The sequence below is a fragment of the Loxodonta africana genome, chromosome 3 (assembly GCF_030014295.1).
Source record: "Loxodonta africana isolate mLoxAfr1 chromosome 3, mLoxAfr1.hap2, whole genome shotgun sequence".
In the NCBI taxonomy this organism is placed as follows: Eukaryota; Metazoa; Chordata; class Mammalia; order Proboscidea; family Elephantidae; genus Loxodonta; species Loxodonta africana.
Window position 1 is genome coordinate 14,055,752 of NC_087344.1, and position 20,029 is coordinate 14,075,780.

General features: G+C 37.9%; 1 protein-coding gene across 1 annotated transcript; it reads left to right on the top strand.

Moving 5' to 3' along the window:
• Positions 1-14,145: 14,145 nt before the first annotated feature.
• Positions 14,146-18,327, top strand: LOC100672011 (putative gustatory receptor clone PTE03). The gene has a single exon (XM_064280539.1). The coding sequence runs from the start codon at positions 17,041-17,043 to the stop codon at positions 17,878-17,880; it is 840 nt and encodes a 279-aa protein (XP_064136609.1). The 5' UTR covers positions 14,146-17,040; the 3' UTR covers positions 17,881-18,327.
• The last annotated feature ends 1,702 nt before the right edge of the window (positions 18,328-20,029 follow it).

Below are 20,029 nucleotides of genomic sequence, written 5' to 3' on the forward strand. Positions count from 1 at the left end.
ACATAAGAATTCCAGATTATTTATTTACACAAATTGACAAACTGATGCTAAAATTCGTATGGAATTACTAGGGACACAGGATAACCAAAGCAATCTTGAAAAAGAAGGACAAAGTAGGAGAACTCACACTTCTTGATTTCAAACTTACTACAAAGCAACAGTAATCAAGATAATGTGCTACTAGTGCAAGAATAGACATATAGATCAATAGATTAGAATTGAAAGTTTAGAAATTAACCCATATATATATATATGTATACACACACACACGTACGTAGAACTCATCTCAACAAAGGTGCCAAGATCATCCAATGGGGAAAGAATAGTCTTTTTGATAAATGGTGCTAGGACAAATGGATAAAACCACATGCAAAATGATAAAATAGGATGATTACCTCAAATGAGATTTAAAAAAAAACTCAAAGTGAATCAAGGGCCTGAATGTAAGAACTAAAACTGTGAAATGCTTAGAAAACACACGGACAAATCTTGACCTTGGATTTGGCAAAAGATTCTTAAATGTAGACCAAAAGCACATGCAACCAAGGAAAAAAATAGATAAATTGAATTTGAAAACTTTGTGCTTCAAAGGATTGCATTGAAGAAGTGAAAATCCATAGAATTAGAGAAAATATTTGCAAATCAAATATATTTCATATAGTTTTATTCCAAAATAAACAAATAACCAATTAAAAAGAGAATAAAAGACTTGAATAGACAATTCTACAAAGAAGAAATCCACAGGAAAAAAGATACTCAACATTATTAGTCATCAGGGAAATGCAAATCAAAACTTCAGGGAGATACCACTTCATTCCCACTAGGATAGCTCCTATTTAAAAAAAAAAAAAGAAAAAAAGCATGTGTTGGTGAAAATGTGGAGAAATTAAAAATTTTGTGTATTCCTCATGGGAATGTAAAATTGTTGCCAGCACCTCTTCACCTTTAATTAATTAATTTAATTAATTAAAAGGAGGTTCTTGACTTTCACGGATCAAGAATGAACAGGTGAGGCATGGAGAATTTTCCATATATAAGCAAAGCTTTATTAAAAGAGGCTTGCAAGCGGAGATGAGGAGGGCCTAGGGAATGCTTACTGCCATCTCCCTGAACTAAGAACTTGCATAGGTTTTTAAAAGTCTTTGAGTGGGGAAAGGATTTATGTTTATTCGTGGGCATAGGCGGGGTTTTCCAGGAAGTAGCCCATTTGGGTGGGGATATGTTAATTAAGGTACACACGCAGCGGTTTTCTAAGACGGCTTCAAGACGGCTCCAGTCCCCCGGGCTTCTGGGGTTCATAGCAGGACTTACTATGGAGTGCTGCTCCCCCAGTTCAGTTCCCCGGATTCAGCTGTAGCTCTCTGTTGCCTCTGGTAGAAGATCACATAGTGGTCAGAGGTGGATGTTCTGCGCATGTCCATAGGGCTGGTTCCATCTGGCTGCTTTTGGAAAAAAAGACAGCTTTGAGGAAATCTGTGAGCTCTATCATTAGGTTGCTTTGACTCATTGTTCCAGGATGTGTTTTGTCTGTTGTTGCTTGTCCCTTGTCTATTTGCAGCTTCGGTTACTACAAGGTTAGAGCTGACCTCAGGGGCCTCTGGATCCCCAGTCTTAAAATGGTACAGCCATTTGGGAAAATATTCTGGTAGTCCCTCAAATTATTAAACTTAGTTACCATATATGACCCTGTAATTTCATTCCTAGGTATATATCTAAAAAAAGAAAACATATATCCATGCAAAAATTGTAAACAAATGTTTACAGCAGCATCTCAAATAGCTATGAAGTAACAAATGGATAAAAAATTGTGACATATCTGTACAATGGAATGTTATTTGGCCATAAGAATGAACGAAGTAATGCTACCTGCTACAATGTGGATGAACTCTGTAAATATTACGCTAAGTGAGAAGAGTCAATCACTAGAGACCGTATATTACATGATTCTATTTAAATGAAATGTCCAGAACTGGGGAATCTATAGTTTTCTCAGGGCTGGGAGTGGAAGTGGAATGAGATGATTGTTGTTGTTGTTAGGTGCCATTGAGTTGATTCCAACTCATAGCGACCCTATGCACAACAGAATGAAACACTGCCTGGTCCTGTGCCATGCTCACAATGGTTATGCTTTAGCCAATTGTTGCAGCCACTGTGTCAATCCATCTCATTGAGGGTCTTCCTCTTTTTCACTGACCCTCTCCTTTACCAAGCATGATGTCCTTCTCCAGGGACTGATCCCTGCTGATAACATGTCCAAAGTGTGTGAGACCTAGTCTCACCATTCTTGCTTCTAAGGAGCATTCTGGTTGTACTTCTCCCAAGACAGATTTGTTTGTTCTTTGGCACTCCATGGAATAGTCAATATTCTTCAGTGACTTCACAATTCAAAGGCATCCATTCTGTTTTGGCCTTCCTTATTCATCAGCTTTCACATGTATATGAGGCGATTGAAAACACCAGTGTTTGGGTCAGGCACACTTTAGTCTTCAAGGTGACATATTTGCTTTTCAACACTTGAAAAGCTCTTTTGCAGCAGATTTACCCAATGCAATGCTGACAGCAGTTGTGGAATGCATCTTTCGATTTCTTGACTGCTGCTTCTGTGGGTTTTGATTGTGAATCCAAGTAAAATGAAATTCTCGACAACTTCAGTCTTTTCCCCATTTATCATGATGTGACTTACTGATCCAGTTGTGAGAATTTTTGTTTTCTTTATGTTGAGGTGTAATTCACACTGAAGGCTGTGGTCTTCCATCTTCATCAGTAAGTGCTTCAAGTCCTCTTCACTTTCAACAAGCAAGGTTGTGTTATTTGCATATTAAAAAGCCCAGGTTGTTAACGAGTCTTCCTCCAATCCTGATGCCCATTCTTCTCCATATAGTCCAGCTTCTCGGATTATTTGCTCCACATACAGATTGAATAGGTATGGTGAAAGTATACAACCCTAACACACACCTTTCCTGACTTAAACCACACAGTCTCCCTTTGTTCTGTTCTAATGACTGCTTCTTGGTCTATATACAGGTTCTTCATGAGCACAATTAAGTGTAAAAAGAGTACACGGTTTCTTTTTAAAATGATGAAAATGTTCTAAAATTGACTAAGGTGATGGTTACACGTATCTGTGAATTTACTAAAAACCATTGAATTGTACACGTTAAATGAGTAAATTGTATGGCTTTGATTTATACCTTAATGAAGTTGTTGTCTGAGTTGTTTAGTGTTGCTATAAGAGAAATACCACAAGCAGATGACTTTAAAAAAGAGATATTTATTTCCTCACAGTAAAGTGGGCTAGAAGTCCAAATTCAGGGCATCAGTTCCACGGGAAGTCTTTCTCTCTCTGTGGGCTCTGGAGGAAGGCCCTTCTCACCAGGTCTTCCCCTGGACTAGGAGCTTCTCCTCACAGGAACCCCGAGTCCAAAGGACACACTGTGCTCCAGCCACTGCTTTCTTGGTGATTTGAGGTCCCCCTGTGTCTCTGCTTGCTTCTCTGTTTTATATCCCAAAAGAAACATGCTCAAGACACAATCCAATCCGTAGATTTGAGTTCTGCCTCGTCAACGCAACTGCCGCCCATCCTGCCTCGTTAACATCATAGAGGCAGGATTTACAACACATAAGAAAATCACATCAGATGTCAAAACTGTGGACAGTCATATAATACCGGGAATCATGGCCCATCTAAATTGATACACACATTTTTGGGGGGACACAATTGAATCCATGACAATTGTTAAAAAATTAGAATCTATTCAGAGGAAACTTTCTGCTCAGATAGTGGTATTTGAAATTACCAGTGAGAAGTTTTAAATCCATATTGTGACCCAGAAATTAGCTATGAATTGTGTATACTACGTGCAAACATTGTAATGGGATCGATTTAGGAAATACTATTGGAATCATTATTCCCTTTTCTTGAGCATGCAGAATATGACCCAGCTGGACCTGGACACACAAGAACTCACAAGGGCACATCAACTAGGCCCTGAGTTAAAAAGACAATAGTTAAGACAACGTTGGAAAATATCTTTTAGGGATCCTTTCACATAAACCAATCAAACAGAACACAAAAGACTTTCCACTCTTTTTTTTTTCTATTAGCATTTAGTGAATAGAAAATTTGTTGGACCAATGAAGACCCTCTGACTGTCATTAGTGAAACCTGTACCAATGATTGTAGGATCACATTTTCTAGCTAATTCCTGAAAAGAAGCTTTTCCAATGGTTTTGACCATTCGTAATGTTAATATATACTGATGACTCTATAATGTTCCTTGGACTCTGGCAGACATAGCTTTAGGAGCATGCTTCCCCGTTTTCCCATTTTTGCCTATTCTGTAATATTTCCTTGGACTCAGATAGACATGAGTCTAGCAACATGCTTGTTTGTTTTCTCTTCTTTCCTATTCTGCAATATTTCCTTGGATCTGGGTAGACATGAGCTCTGGCAGCATGCTTGTCCACTTCCCGCTCTTGCCTTTTTGAATATATGCTGAATAAAACTTTCATTTTGCTTTATTAAACTTTGTGATGTTTTTACCCTACAACAGGTTATATATGGTTTTATTGCAGAAAAAAAATATAAACACTTTTAATTTTATCATACACCTTTTTTAAAGCACTGTATAGATTCTTAATGTAAACATAGTGTCATGTTTCATGTATATTACATCCTGTATAGGTACAGATTTAAAAGTAATATAAATTGTAATATAAATATAATTTAACATATATTTTATGTTGAAATATAAATTTAAAAATGAATTGCAAAATGTGCAACAGTCGCAAATATTGAGTTTGCTGTGAGTACCACTGCAATACCTTTTGGAACATGAAGAGAATACACAACAATACTGAGAAAAGAAACTTCATAAAAACTAAACATTAATGCTATCTGAGGAGAAGGATTTGATACATTAGCTAATTTGTGTTTTTCTCATTAAGTACTTCCTCCATTCAAATTCAACCTGCTTTCTGGAGCTTAATCTCTCACTGATGTCATCAGCATCACAACCCATAGAGCTTCATGGAATTTAGATGTACTCACCTTTGTCTCAATGATTTAGGCCAAAAATGATGAAATATTCTTGCTGGGGCCCTGCATGGTATTGTAAATCTCAAGAGTGGAAGTTCAAGGTTATGAGTCATACAAGATTATAAGTGTTGGAAGTGCTCAAGGCTCATGTATTCTTTAATAAATCTATTTTTTGAATCTTTATGAAATATACAGAGCTTCTAGAGTGGGGCCAGGGTAGGGATTCCTTTTGCTTAAATCTAAATTTATTGTTGTTGTTGCTGGGTGCCACTGAGTTGATTCCAACTCATAGCGACCCTATGCACAACAGAACGAAGCACTGCCCGGTTCTGAGCCATCCTTATAATCGTTGTTATGCTTGAGCTCATTGTTGCAGCCACTGAGTCAATCCACCTCGTTGAGGGTCTTCTTCATTTCCTCTGACTGTGTACTCTGCCAAGCATGATGTCCTTCTCCAGGGACTGATCCCTTCTGACAACATTTCCAAAGTATATAAGACACAGTCTCGCCATCCTTGCCTCTAAGGAGCATTTTGGCTGTTCTTCTAAGACAGATTTATTCATTCTTTTGGCAGTCCATGGTGTATTCAATATTCTTTGCCAACGCAATTCAAAGGCATGAATTCTTTTTTGGTCTTCCTTCTGCATTGCCCAGCTTTCACATGCATATGATGCGATTGAAAATACTATGGCTTGGGTCAGGCACACCTTAGTCTTCAAGGTGACATCTTTGCTCTTCAACACTTTAAAGAGGTCCTTTGCAGCAGATTTGCCCAATGCAACGCGTCTTTTGATTTCTTGACTGCTGCTTCCATGGGTGTTGATTGTGGATCCAAGTAAAATGAAATCCTTGACAACTTCAATCTTTTCTCTGCTTATCATGATATTGCTCATTGGTCCAGTTGTGAGGATTTTTGTTTCCTTTCTGTTGAGGTGTAATCCATACTGAAGGCTGTGGTCTTTGATCTTCATTAGTAAGTGCTTCAAGTCCTCTTCACTTTCAGCAAGCAAGGTTGTGTCATCTGCATAATGCAGGTTGTTAATGACTCTTCCTCCAATCCTGATGTCCCATTCTTCTTCATATAGTCCAGCTTCTCGGATTATTTGCTCAGCATACAGATTGAGTAGGTATGGTGAAAGAATACAACCCTGATGCACACCTTTCCTTACTTTAAGCCAATCAGTATCCCCTTGTTCTGTCTGAACAACTGCCTCTTGATCTATGTAAGGGTTCCGCATGAGCACAATTAAGTGTTCTGGGATTCCCATTCTTTGCAATGTTATCCATAATATGTTATGATACACACATATTATTAATGATATTGTTCTATAATTTCCACATTTGGTTGAATCACCTTTCTTGGGAATAGGCATAAATATGGATCTCTTCCAGTCAGTTGGCCAGGAAGCTGTCTTCCATATTTCTTGGCATAGACGAGCGAGCACCTCCAGCGCTGCATCTGTTTGTTGAAACATCTCAATTGATATTCCATCAATTCCTGGAGCCTTGTTTTTCGCCAATGCTTTCAGAGCAGCTTGGACTTCTTCCTTCAATACCATCAGTTCCTGATCATATGCCACCTCTTGAAATGGTTGAATATCGACTAATTCTTTTTGGTATAATCACTCTATGTATCCCTTCCATCTTGTTTTGATGCTTACTGTGTCATTTAATATTTTCCCCATAGAACCCTTCACTATTGGAGCTTGAGGCTTGAATTTTTTCTTCAGTTCTTTCAGCCTGAGAAACCCCAAGCGTGTTCTTCCCTTTTGGTTTTCCATCTCCGGGTCTTTGCACATGTCATTATAAGACTTTACTTTTTACCCATCACTAGATTAAGACAAAAACATTACTATCACCATAGATTCCACTTGAACAGGCATCTAATCACATTACCCTCCCCATTCCCAGTGACAACTATTACCAGGAATTCTGTATTTATATTTTGATGTTTTTCTATTAGGTTATATTCTATGAAATTTCTATCATTTGATTTTTTTTTTTTTTTTTTTGCTTTACAATCTGTCATTTTCAAAGTATTCAATAGAATATATCACTGCTGTATGAATCCCTAGATGACTTATGAAAAAACGTGCCTCTTAGGGAACATATTAAAAGTTTAATCTTAACGGATAAATTTGGGGTCTTGATTGTTTTTCTCACCATTGTACTTTTCAAGTTCAATCCTATTGTTGGGTGTAGCACTAATTCACTTATTTTCAATGCTGTATACTTTTATATTAAGCATGGAAAATTAAAGAAAAAAAGCCTCTTCTCTGATGTCACTGAGACTGTTTTGAGATAGTTTTTTGCTATTGTGAATGAAATTGTTTGAGTATTTTTGTACACGTCCCTGGTGCAAATTAGCAAGAGTTTTATATTTGGGATGATGTTTTTGGGTATTGAGGAGGGTCTCTTCACCTCCCTGTAGTTTCAAAGAGTTTTCCTAAGTGATTGAATCAATTAAAATTCCCATTAGAAGTCTCTGCTGTTTTGCGTCTTCACCAAAATATTTTCATTTTTTGTGACTATTTAGTGGGTATAAACTACTGTTGTTGTTGTTAGGTGCCGTTGAGTTCATTCCGACTCATAGTGACCCTATGCACAACAGAACGAAACACTGCCCAGTCCTGCGCCATCCTCAAAATCGCTGTTATGCTCGAGCCCATTGTCGCAGCCACTGTGTCAATACACCTCGTTGAGGGTCTTCCTCTTTTCCACCGACCCTGTACTTTGCCAAGCATGATGTCCTTCTCCAGAGCATGATCCCTTCTGACAACATGTCCAAAGTATGTAAGATGCAGTCTCGCCATCCTTGCCTCTAAGGAGCATTCTGGTTGCACTTCCTCCAAGACAGATTTATTCGTTCTTCTGGCAGTCCATGGTATATTCAATATTCTTCGTTGATGCCACAATTCAAAGCCATCAATTCTTCTTCCGTCTTCCTTATTCATTGTCCAGCTTTCACATGCATATCATGTGACTGAAAATACTATGGCTTGGGTCAGGCACACCTTAGTCTTCAAGGTGACATCTTTGCTCTTCAACACTTTAAAGAGGTCCTTTGCAGCAGATTTGCCCAGTGCAATTCGTCTTTTGATTTCTTGACTGCTGCTTCCATGGCTGTTGATTGTGGATCCAAGTAAAAAGAAATCCTTGGCAACTTCAATCTTTTCTCTGTTTATCATGATGTTACTAATTGGTCCAGTTGTGAGGATTTTTGTTTTCTTTCTGTTGAAGTGCAATCCATACTGAAGGCTGTGGTCTTTGATCTTCATTAGTAAGTGCTTCAAGTCCTCTTCACTTTCAGCAAGCAAGGTTGTGTCATCTGCATAACGCAGGTTGTTAACGAGTCTCCCTCCAATCCTGATGCCCGATTCTGACTGGAAGAGATCTACGTTTATACCTATTCCCAAGAAAGATGATCCAACAAATGTGGAAATTATTGAACAATATCATTAGTATCACACAAAAGCAAAATTTTGCTGAAGATCATTCAAAAATGGTTGCAGTAGTATATGCACAGGGAACTGCCAGAAATTCAGGCCAGTTTCAGAAGAGGACGTGGAACCAGGGATATCATTGCTGATGTCGGATGGACCCTGGCTAAAAGCAGAGAATACCAGAAGGATGTTTACCTGTGTTTTATTGACTATGCAAAGGCATTCGACTGTGTGGATCATAACAAATTATGGATAACATTGCATAGAATGGGAATTCCGGAACACTTAATAGTGGAGGAATCTTTCCATAGATCAAGAGGCAGTTGTTTGAACAGAACAAGGGGATACTGGTTGGTTTAAAGTCAGGAAAGGTGTGCACCAGGGTTGTATTCTTTCACCATAACTATTCAAAAAACTATTGTTACATAATTTTAATATATATTACCAGATTGAGAGCTCTTTCACATGCTAATATTTATTATGAGATTGAGAGCTCTTTTGGGAAGTATATGTTTATGGTATTTCTAGTGAGCTCTTTGTTTTTATTAAATAATAGATCCATTTTCTGTAACACCACTTCATACATTAACTCTCCATTTATATGTTGATCTTTTTGAGAGGGCTCTATTTTCAAACCAAGAGACCTGTTTTATCTATCCCCGTATCAGAATTGCTGGGCTTAATTATGGTAGCATACCAGTCAGAAAAAAATAAATTTGCTGTCTTAAGGAACGCACCCCAAATAACTGTTAGTTTACAACCACCAAGTTACACTGTATGACAGTGACTGGTTATCTGATCATCTGTAATCTACTTCAACATTATTGATAACGAAATGTGCTAAACTCAACCCACTGTGGAAAAGAAACGTATATTGCAGCTACTACTTTGACATTGGGAAAAGTTGGTAGTAAAACTTTAAAAAAGGGAATAAAATATCTGTTACATGTTCAGTCCATATTGATTCCTGAAAGTATTTTAGAAAATGCTGAATATAATGTGTAGAAACCAGATAAAACTTCAATGAGCAATATATACAGAAATAGTTGTTAGTATTTGCATTTTTAGGATACATTTGATATATTATCACTTGTATTTATATTAGGAATTCATATCACTACATAAATACACTATATTTTTTAGCTTAAATGTGGTGTCAGTCTTCCCGATGTTGTAGTTAGCATAGCGGTTACTTTCAATGTACATAATGGAACAAGACTAGCATCAGTTACAAATGGAGGTGTGTCCATGTGTGTGAGGTACTTGAGATGGAAGTGAAAAGAAGGAGGTGGAGGGAAGAGGAAGTGATGCATACCAGGGCATCGTCCTGGCCTCTCAGAATGAAGAAGTCAGCCAAAGTGATGCTATTGCTCCTTTTAGACTTGTTCCATAAGGATTTGCAAGCAAGTTTGACTAATGAGGAGCTTTGGATATTGAACCCTCAAGGGCCACAGAGACTACAAATAGTCTGCCTGTGACCACCCACTCAGCAGCTGGCCCAGGTCAGTAGGCAGCACACCTGGACCTCCTCCCAGGGGCCATCACTTTCCATAGGATCCTACCTGGTCCTTCCCCTGTCTTCTGTGCTCCCTCAATACAGAACTTCCATTTTTATCCTTCAACCTTCAAGGGAGAACTGAATGTCATTCCTTAGTGATGACACCCAGGTAATCTGGTATCCTCTAGTTTATCTTTTGCAAATAGGGAGAGGTGGTTGTCTATGAGCCTATTTGGGGCAGCAGTGAGTTAAGTACAGGTAGAAGAGGAGCCGAATGGAATCATCTGTGAGGTCCCTGCCTAACTGTTCATCATCTTCTTGACATAATTCCTTGTACTTTTGCACAAGTACTTCAGCAGCTCTCAGTCTCCCAATCACCTACTCTGACCCTGAAGTTGGAGAGATTTTTTTTTTCATCCTCAAAACAAAACTGTCCTTGCTCAATTTTTATGAATGTTTTAGAATTCTCTAAAATATTCTCTTATTTATTTGGCAGGGGGCTGGGGCATATGGTCAGCTTCTCCAAATCTTTCAGTTCCTTGGCCTTGACACACTTCAGTAGGGGGGATCTTTGGTCTTGACCTGATTACAATGATATGAGGACTCAGAAAGTAGACGGAGAACCAGGGAGACTGCACTAGCTACATCCCAAGTGAACCAGTGTTCTCTTAAATATTTTAAATGTAGCAGAGCACAGAGTAATAGGGCAAACACCCATGTATCAATGTTTCCAGAATTAAAAGATGCTGATATTTTGCCATTAAAGTTCTTCTTGTAAAGTAACAAAATAATGCGCATGAGTAAGACACATCCTTTATATTTCCTTTCATTTCTCTTCTTTCCTTCCTAAAAGACAACCATGGTCTTGAATTTCATTGGTCTCAGTGCATTTTAAACTGTGTGTGTGTGTGTGTGTGTGTGTGTGTGTGTGTGTGTGTACCACAATAAAAATGCCCATCAGCTAGAGAAAGGATAAATTGTGATGTAAACAAAGAATGGAATATCTTAAGGTAGCTAGAGTTAATGAACCAAAACAAAGTATACCAAGACTGATAAATCATTAAATGTATCATTTTAAGAAGCAATTACTGTATATAAAAGTATCAAAGCAAAACTAAAATATTATTTATGGATAGAATCATAATAAATGTATTGGAAACACAGGAGATTAACACATTCAAATTCTGTGTTAGTTTTCCTGAAAGAGGGAAAAACATTGAGAATGTGAGAAATAAGGGAGTATTTCAAGTAAGTACACATTATTTTATTAAAAAAAAAAATGAAAGTGTGGCAACATATTTTTAAAAATAATATGTTATTGTGTTTTTGCTGAAGATTTACACGGTGGTTTAGGTTCCCATTCAATAATTTCTACAGAAATTATACAGTGACGTTGGTTTTAATTTGACGGTGGAGCGTGGTGAAAAAACAGGCATTTATTGGTTTTCTCCATACTGCTCAGATCCTTGAAATGTTTCAGAATAAAAAGTGTAAATTTATATGTACGTAATTTTAAAACTTATTTAAATTTTTCCTTACTATAGATGTCATTTTAGACAAGGTACTTTTCTCTTTTGGGTTTTCATTATTTGTGTTGATACATCTAAAAAGGTGTACTTTATTCATTTTAATTTCTATACGTTTTATATCATTAGAAATGAACACTGATATCATTCATATGCAATTGGATTCTTTCTTTCCCATGCTTTTTTACATGAGGAAGAGTCCCAGCAGAGTTTTAGCATATCTATTCCTCCCTAAAATTTGTAGTTATCTTGCTAGGGATGTTTTTTCTCTCTTTATACTTCTTTTATTTTGGTGCACCAATTACTCACTTCTATAATGAACCATCAGGTTGTGCCCATGCAGAACAAAACACAACAGGAAATACTGAGAGGGTGTCATATGATAAACATCTTGTTTGAGGGTTTTACCTGTTCATTTTTCATCCTTGTAAAATTCCTGTAAGGTTTTGTGATGGTTCCCACTATACAATGAGGTAATGGAAGATTCTCAAAGAGTTCTAGAAATATTCTTGTTGATAAAGCAAGTGCTAGAGACTGGATGAAAGTTGGGTCTGTCTGAGTCCAAATATTACACCAATTAATTGATGCTGTTAAGGTTGCTTGTTGTCCAGACCCCAAGCTTAAGGTCAGACCCTCCTGTCAAGCTGCCTGGATATTTGTGTTGAGGGGGCAGAGTTTGTTTGCCTAGTACCATTAAGATACAAAAATAAGATTCCTAATGAGTTGTTCACCCTAGAAACAGGCACTTTCACAACTTTTTCTAAAGCATCCGTTCATTAGAAAAATGGGAAAATTCATCGAGATTGTAGTCAATCAACTCTTACCTGGTTTCAGGGATCCAGGTATTTTCAGAAGGCTCATTTTAACATCAGAAATGGAAGTGTACTAGAGTTTAACTAGGTACACAACCTCAGGATTCTCATAAGAGCCAGTGCCCATGTTTCCTACCCAAGGTTTGATGTGGCCCAGCCAGAAACAGAAGGAAAGAAGTGCCAAAATTCCACGACTGATTTTCAATATTTCTTTTCATAACACCTGCTGCTTATACTATGGAGACTATGAGTCAAAACATAAAAGGAAGAGGGGATGAATGAAGCTACGGAGCAGTGAGGGATTATTCCAATCCTCTGGCATAAAATGGAAGAGAGGACGAGAAGGACAGATCACAGTGGGCTATCTGAAAAGAGAGGAAGAAGACAATAAATTTAGAAGTAAAAACCTATTAATAAGAGATTAATTATTCCATATGAAATTTGAATTTCTGTGGTTTCTTTTTCCATTGATTTACATGTAAAAATGTGAGTGGCAGTTAAACAGAAAAGAGTGTATATGCGTTTATTTCATACATTGCTGCATTTGAGAAGGTAAAGAATTACTAAAAAATAAGTTCCGTTATTGTATTCAATTATCGTGATGGTCTTAAATAGTACTTCACACTCACCAGATGCCAGGCTCCTTGCTAAGCAACTTGTATTGATTAAATTTTTTAAGTCCTGCAACTATATAAGTATTTAATGTGTCCTCTTATACTTTACTCAGTGTCTTTTTTCTCCTTTAAGGTGACTTGGCAATCATTCTTCTTTTTCTACTACCATTGAGACCCTCTGTAAGAAGCCTAGATGGTTGTATTGATAGAGTATGTCTTTCTTATTCTCAATTCTGCTTGTTGTTCTTTTTGTTAGGTACTAGCGAGTCAGTTCTGACTCATAGTGACCCTATGTATAACAGAACAAAACAGTGCCTGGTCCTGCACCATCCTCATGATCCTTGTTATGCTTAAGCCCATTGTTGTAGCCACTGTGTCAATCCATCTTGTTGACAGTCTTCCTAGTTTTTGCTGACCCTCTACATTACCAAGCATCATGTTCTTCTCCAGGGACTGGAGATAACATGTTCAATGGATCTGAGACAAATTCTCACATACCTTGCTTCTAAGGACCATTCTGGCTCTACTCCCTCTGAGACAGATTTGTTCGTTCTTCTGTAAGTCCATGGTATTGTAAATATTCTTTGCCGACACCATAATTCAAATGCATCAATTCTTCTTTAATCTTCCTTATTTTTTGTCCATCTTTCCCATGTGTATGAGACCATTGAAAATACCTTAGCATGAATCAGGTGCATTTTAATCCTCAAAGTGATATCTTTCATTTTTGACTTTAAACACCAGTGACTGAAGACCAGACGAGTTGTGGATGACATCAAAACGTCATACATTACAAAAGCACAGGGCCATTAAAAAGATAGGAAAGAAATAAAAGATCAAAATGGATGTCAGAAGAGACTCTGAATCTTGCCCTTGAACACAGAGTAGCTAAAGCAAATGGAAGAAATGTTGAAGTAAAAGAGCTGAACAGAAGATTTCAAAGGTGAGCTTAAAGTATTATAATGAAATTATAAAGTATTATAAAAATTAAAGTATTATAATGAAATGTACAAAGACCTGGAAATATAAAACCAAAAGGGAAGAACATGCTTGGCATTTTTCAAGCTGAAAGGACTGAAGAAAGAATTCAAATCTTGAGTTGCAGTTCTGAAGAATTCTATGGGCAAAATATTGAACAGTACAGGAAGCATCAAAAGAAGATGGAAGGAATACACAGAGTTACTACACCAAAAAAAAAAAAAAAAAAGATCTGTGTTCAACCATTTCAGGAGGTATCATATGATGACAACCAGTTGTATTGAAGGAAGAAGTCCAGGCTGCATGGAAGTCATTGGTGAAAAACAAGTCTTCAGAAATTGATGGAATACCAATTGAGATATTTCAACTAACAGATTTAATGCTGAAAGTGGTCACTCGTCTATGCCAAGAAATTTGGAAGACAGCTACCTGGACAACTGACTGGAAGAGATCCATATTTGTGCCCATTGTGAAGAAAGGTGATTCAACGGAATACAGAAATCATTGAACAATTTCATTAATATCACAAGTAAGTAAAATTTTGCTGAAGATAATTCAGAAGAGGATGCAGAACAAAGGAGAGGATGTGATATGAGGGATATCATTGCAGATGTTAGATGGGTATTGGCTAAAAGCAGAGAATACCAGAAAGATGTTTACCTGTGTTTGATTTACTATGCAAAGACATTCAATTGTGTGTATCATAACAAATTATGGATAACATTGAGAAAGATTAAAATTCCAGAACAGTCAAGTGTGCTCATGCAGAGCCTGTACATAGGCTGAGAGGCAGTTGTTCAAACAGAACAAGGGGACACAGCATAGTTTAAAATCAGGAATAGTGTGTGTCAGAGTTGTATCTTTTCACCATGCTAATTCAGCATGTATGCTGAGGCAATAATCTTAGAGGCTGGACTTTATGAAGAAGAACAGGGTATCAGGACTGGAGGAAGATTCATTAACAACCTGCAATGTGCAGATGACACAGGTTTGCTTCCTGAAAATTAAAAGAGCTTGAAGCATTTGCAGATGAAGATCAAAGATTACAGCCTTCATCACCATGGATTACACTTAAATATAAAGAAAATGGAAATCTCACAACTCAGACATTAAGCAACATCATGATAAAGGGAGAAAATATTGAAGTTGTCAAGGATTTCATTTTACTGAGATCTACAATCAACGCCCACGGAAGCAGCAGGCAGGAAATCAGATGGCGTATTGCATTGGGCAAATCTGCTGCCAAAGACCTCTTTAAATTGTGAAAAAGCAAAGAGATCAGAATTCTGCTTAGGACACACTAACAAATTGTTGCTTTTTTTTTTCTCCAGTTTTTGAAAAGCATGTATTTTCTTTTTCCCCCCATTCCTCTGTTTTTGGGGAAAAAAAGATGTACTACATATCACCTTGGTGCCCTTATGATGCAGTGATTAAGAGCTCTGTTGCTAACTGAAAGGTTGGCGGTTCCAATCTGCCAGCTTCTCCATCAGGGGATGATGTGGCAGTCTGTTTTTGCAAAGATTTCAGCCTTGGAAACTCTATACAGCAGTGTAACTCTGTTCTGTAGGGATGCTATGAGTTGGAATCGCCTAGATGGCAATGGGTATATATTATTTATGGGAATAATGTTTCCATCTTCAAATAATTGGAAGAGTCTCATTGCCATAATCGGATAATAGCATGAAGTTTCACGTAGCACACTCTATCCTGACCTCAGGTCCTGACTGTGGGTCTTGTTTTGATGCTGTCACTACCTACGTGGTCAGAGTTTAGGTGACTTTGAATATCACGGAAAGCAACTGGGTTTTAATTCAGTTGGAACTTTTCAAGTGGCAAGTGATGGAATCTGTAGCAAATCCTAAAAATGGCTTGGAATTGCTAGAGCTCAGTAAGTGTTAGTAGTGGTAATGGCAGCAGTTTTTGACAATTTTGACATTTATTATTATCAATTCTGATGATACAACTATTAATTAGAACAATAACAACAAGGGATAAGAACCTAAATGATGGGACATTCCAATGGAAATAGAAAATTGAAAGGACAAATTTTGAGGAAAAAATGAAAATGAAGAAGCTTGATTGAGTCGAGGGCTTGAACTCCTCCCCAAGTCCCTCTGCAGAGCCTGGTGAGCCAGGTCCCCATCTCCTCATGAAGTGCACCACATCTTTTCCTCCCTGCAGATAAGTTGATTGTACATGAACCACAATGGTTGACGTTCTAGAAGAGTGGACCTCAAAGTATAGTCCCAGGCCATCAGCAATAGCACTTGAGAATTTGTTAGAAAGAACTATTTTAGAGCCTTAGACCCCAAATTCTGAAGCCAATAGTCTGAGTGTGGGGGCTCAACAAGTCCTTCAACTGATTCTGACAAAAAGCAGTTTGAGAACCATTGTTCTAAAAAACGGATGTAGAGTTTGTTTTTCTGCTAGCTCGAAGGCTTGGGAAAATTCCCAAGGAAAAAGCTATGTATTTTTTTCTCTTTTATTCCTATTACGTGGCACAATGTGGATAAAGAATAGATATTCTATAAACACATAAATTCTACCTATGTGGTCAGAGAGTTGAAGACTTTTAAAGCAAGGAGCACTAGTGTCATAGTGTCTAAGAGTTTGGCTGCTAACCAAAAGATCAGCAGTTCAAATCTACCAGCTGCTCATTGGAAACCCTAGGGGGCAGTTCTACTTTGTCTTACAGGATTGCTATGAGTCTGATTTGACTCAAGGCACAGAACAACAACAAGAAAAAAAAATCAAGGAGGCTATTTGGGTCTTTATTCAGGTGGATATTTTGGGGGAGATATGGTGCAGTGGTATGGTAATGGATAAGAGAAAAAGCAGAAAGAGGGGGAAGGGAGGATGGGAGAAAGACAGATGAAGGAATAGAAAGGGGGGAGGGAGAAGGAGAGAGACAGAGAGTAGAAAGATTTGTAGTATTCACTTCATTTCACAATACAGATGCGAGAATTTCTTTGAAATAAGCAACACTTTTAGATCTCTTTCCTATCACTTCCATCATCAGACTCATCAACAACGTGACATCAGAAAACCAAACTGGTGTAGCAGCATTCTTCCTCCTGGGGCTCTCAGAGGATTCAGAACTGCAGCCCTTCCTCTTCGGACTATTCCTGACCATGTACCTCGTCACTGTGTTGGGGAACCTACTCATTATCCTGGCCATCAGCTCAGACTCCCACCTCCACACCCCCATGTACTTTTTCCTCTCCAACTTGTCCTTCACTGACATCTGTTTCAGCACCACCACAGTCCCCAAGATGCTGGTGAACATCCAGACACAGAACAAATCCATCAGTTACACAGGCTGCCTCACCCAGGCTTGCTCTGTCATGATGTTTGCAGGCATGGAAAATTTTCTCCTTGCAGCAATGGCCTATGACCGCTATGTGGCCATCTGCCAACCACTGAGGTACACAGTCATCATGAACTCTCACCTCTGTGGTCTGCTGATTCTACTCTCCTTGTTCATTAGTTTGGTGGATGCCCTGCTCCACAGGCTGATGATACTAAGGCTGTTCTTCTGCACAAACATGAAAATCCCTCACTTCTTCTGTGATCTTGCTCAGGTCATCAAACTTGCCTGCTCCAATACTCTTGTCAATAGCATCCTGATATATTTACTAACTAGTATACTGGGTGGTGTTCCTCTCCTTGCGATTATTTGCTCTTATATTAAAATTATTTCTTCCATTCTGAGAATACCATCAGCTGGTGGAATGTATAAAGCTTTCTCCACCTGTGGGTCTCACCTGTCAGTGGTTTTCTTATTCTATGGGACAGCTTTTGGTGTGTACATTAGTTCTGCAGTTACTCATTTTTCCAAAAAGACAGCAGTAGCCTCAGTGATGTACGCTGTGGTCTCTCCAGTGATGAACCCATTTATCTACAGCCTGAGGAACAGGGACATGAAGGGAGCCTTGAAGAAACTCCTGTGGAGAACATTTTCTTTTTCATGATTGTGTTATCTGCTTTAGGTTTGGGCTTCTAGAATGAGTCATAGTGAAAGAATACTGGGTGAATCAGAATGTTAGAACCTTCTAGTAACAAGTTTTTGTTTTTTACATTTTGATAATAAAAATAATTTTATCTTTATATTTATTCTTATGCATTTTTACCTATGTATGTATTTACTTACACATGCTTCTGCCTTGTGACAATTTTTACCTTGTTAGCAAGACATGTTAAAGCATTTATTTTTTTATGTTTAATTTGGTCAATATGTATGTAACAAAACATTTGTCATGTCAACATTTTTTGCTTGTACTATTCAGGGACATTAATTACATTCTTCATGTTGTTCAACTGCCATTACTGCCCATTTTCAAATTTTTGCATCACTGTTACTTTAGTATCCCCTACACAATGAGTCTTCCTTTCTTTTTTCTTCCTCACCACCCCTGACAACCACTAGTAGAGTTTGGTCTCTATATACTTGCCTATTCTAGGTATTTCATACAATCGGGATCATAAAGTATTTATTCTTTTCTAACTGACATTTCACTTGGCATAAGGTTTTCAAGGTTCATCTATGCTGTAGCATGTGTCAGGGCTTTATTTATCTTTATGTCCAGCAGTATTCCATTGTATGGATGATATTTTGTTTATCCATTCATCTGTTGGTGGGCATTTAGCCTGTTTCCACCTTATGGTTATTGTGAATAATGCTGCAAGGAACATTGGTGTACAAGTATCTGTGTTCCTGCTTTCAATTCTTTTGCTACAATTATTATATACCATAATGACTAACAGCAGTGCAAAATAGGTATGGAAACTGATTTTGCTTTTCTCTAGCTTTGTGATATTTGATTGATTGCATACTAGGACAGGTTTTTCTGGCAGTCTCCAGTTGGCTGTATCACTTGCATGCATTATATCCCAGAAAGCTGACTATGACTTCTTCTTCTTTTTTTTTTTTTAAATAATGAGGTGACTTTTCCAGTGAGTCACTCAGAAGACATCCTTTCACAACTTATAAGCCTGAACTGGGACATACAGACCTCTTCTTTATTCTCTGATGAGGGAAATGGAATTATTATGAGTTGATTTTACATATCGTCTAAAACAGTTGTTCTCCATCCTTAATGTGTATGAGAACTGGAGAACTTGTTAATACACAGGTTCTTGTGTCCTTTCTCTGCAATTTCGGCACCCTGGTGCCATAGTGGATAAGCATTTGACAAATCCAGCAGCTGCTCCTTGTAAACCCTATGGGGGCAGTTCTATCCTGTCCTATAGGGTCGCTATGAGTAGGAATTGCATCAACAGCAATGGGTTTGGTTTGAGTTTTGGTTAGTGTGAGGTGGGCCCATGAATGTGCACTTCTAACAAGCTCATATGTGATGCCTGTGTGCATAGTCCAAGTATTACACTTTGTGTGACACCGATCTAAAATGTAATTAGTGTTGGAAACTCAATAGGCACAATATCTGGCACACAGTAAGTACTCATTGAAATTTAGCTAGTATCATTGTATTCCATATCTAGTCCCCTATCCTTGGTCCTTTCAATTCTTTTGCTTTCACACATTTTTTAACATTTTTTTTAGCACTTAGCTTTGCTTACCTTAATGTAAATATATATCAGCATTTCAGGTGAACCTAGTAATATAAACAAAGACATAATTATTGGGTTTGCAGGCTAAGGTGAATTATATTTTCCTGACAGTTGATTTGCTTTGATTCCTTCTCATTGATTACTTGCTAGCAATGACTTTCATTTTTTCATTTATTTCTTGTCTTACCATTTTGATTGCTTCTTTTTCATTTCAGATAAAATCCACACATCAAATGTGTTTTAATAAAGCTAATAGAATCACTGCAATCTTAGAAGGACTCTGCCATGTAGGGGAGGTGTTGTATGTGGTGCTATAGGCAACCAAGTGGAAAGTTTCCTTTTACTGGGGATCACTTTTAAACTAAGGAGATTATTCCTGGCGAGAATGGATGACTCATTGGAGAATTTAGTTCCCAGAGAGCCTTCTGTTCTGGTCATAACTGAGTTCCATTGATTTCAGCACCACTTCTGGGGACAGCTCCCAGACTAGCACCAAAGGCCTTTGCTAGGGCAGTGGTTCACCCAATGATGGTCTTAAATCTCCTGCAGCAT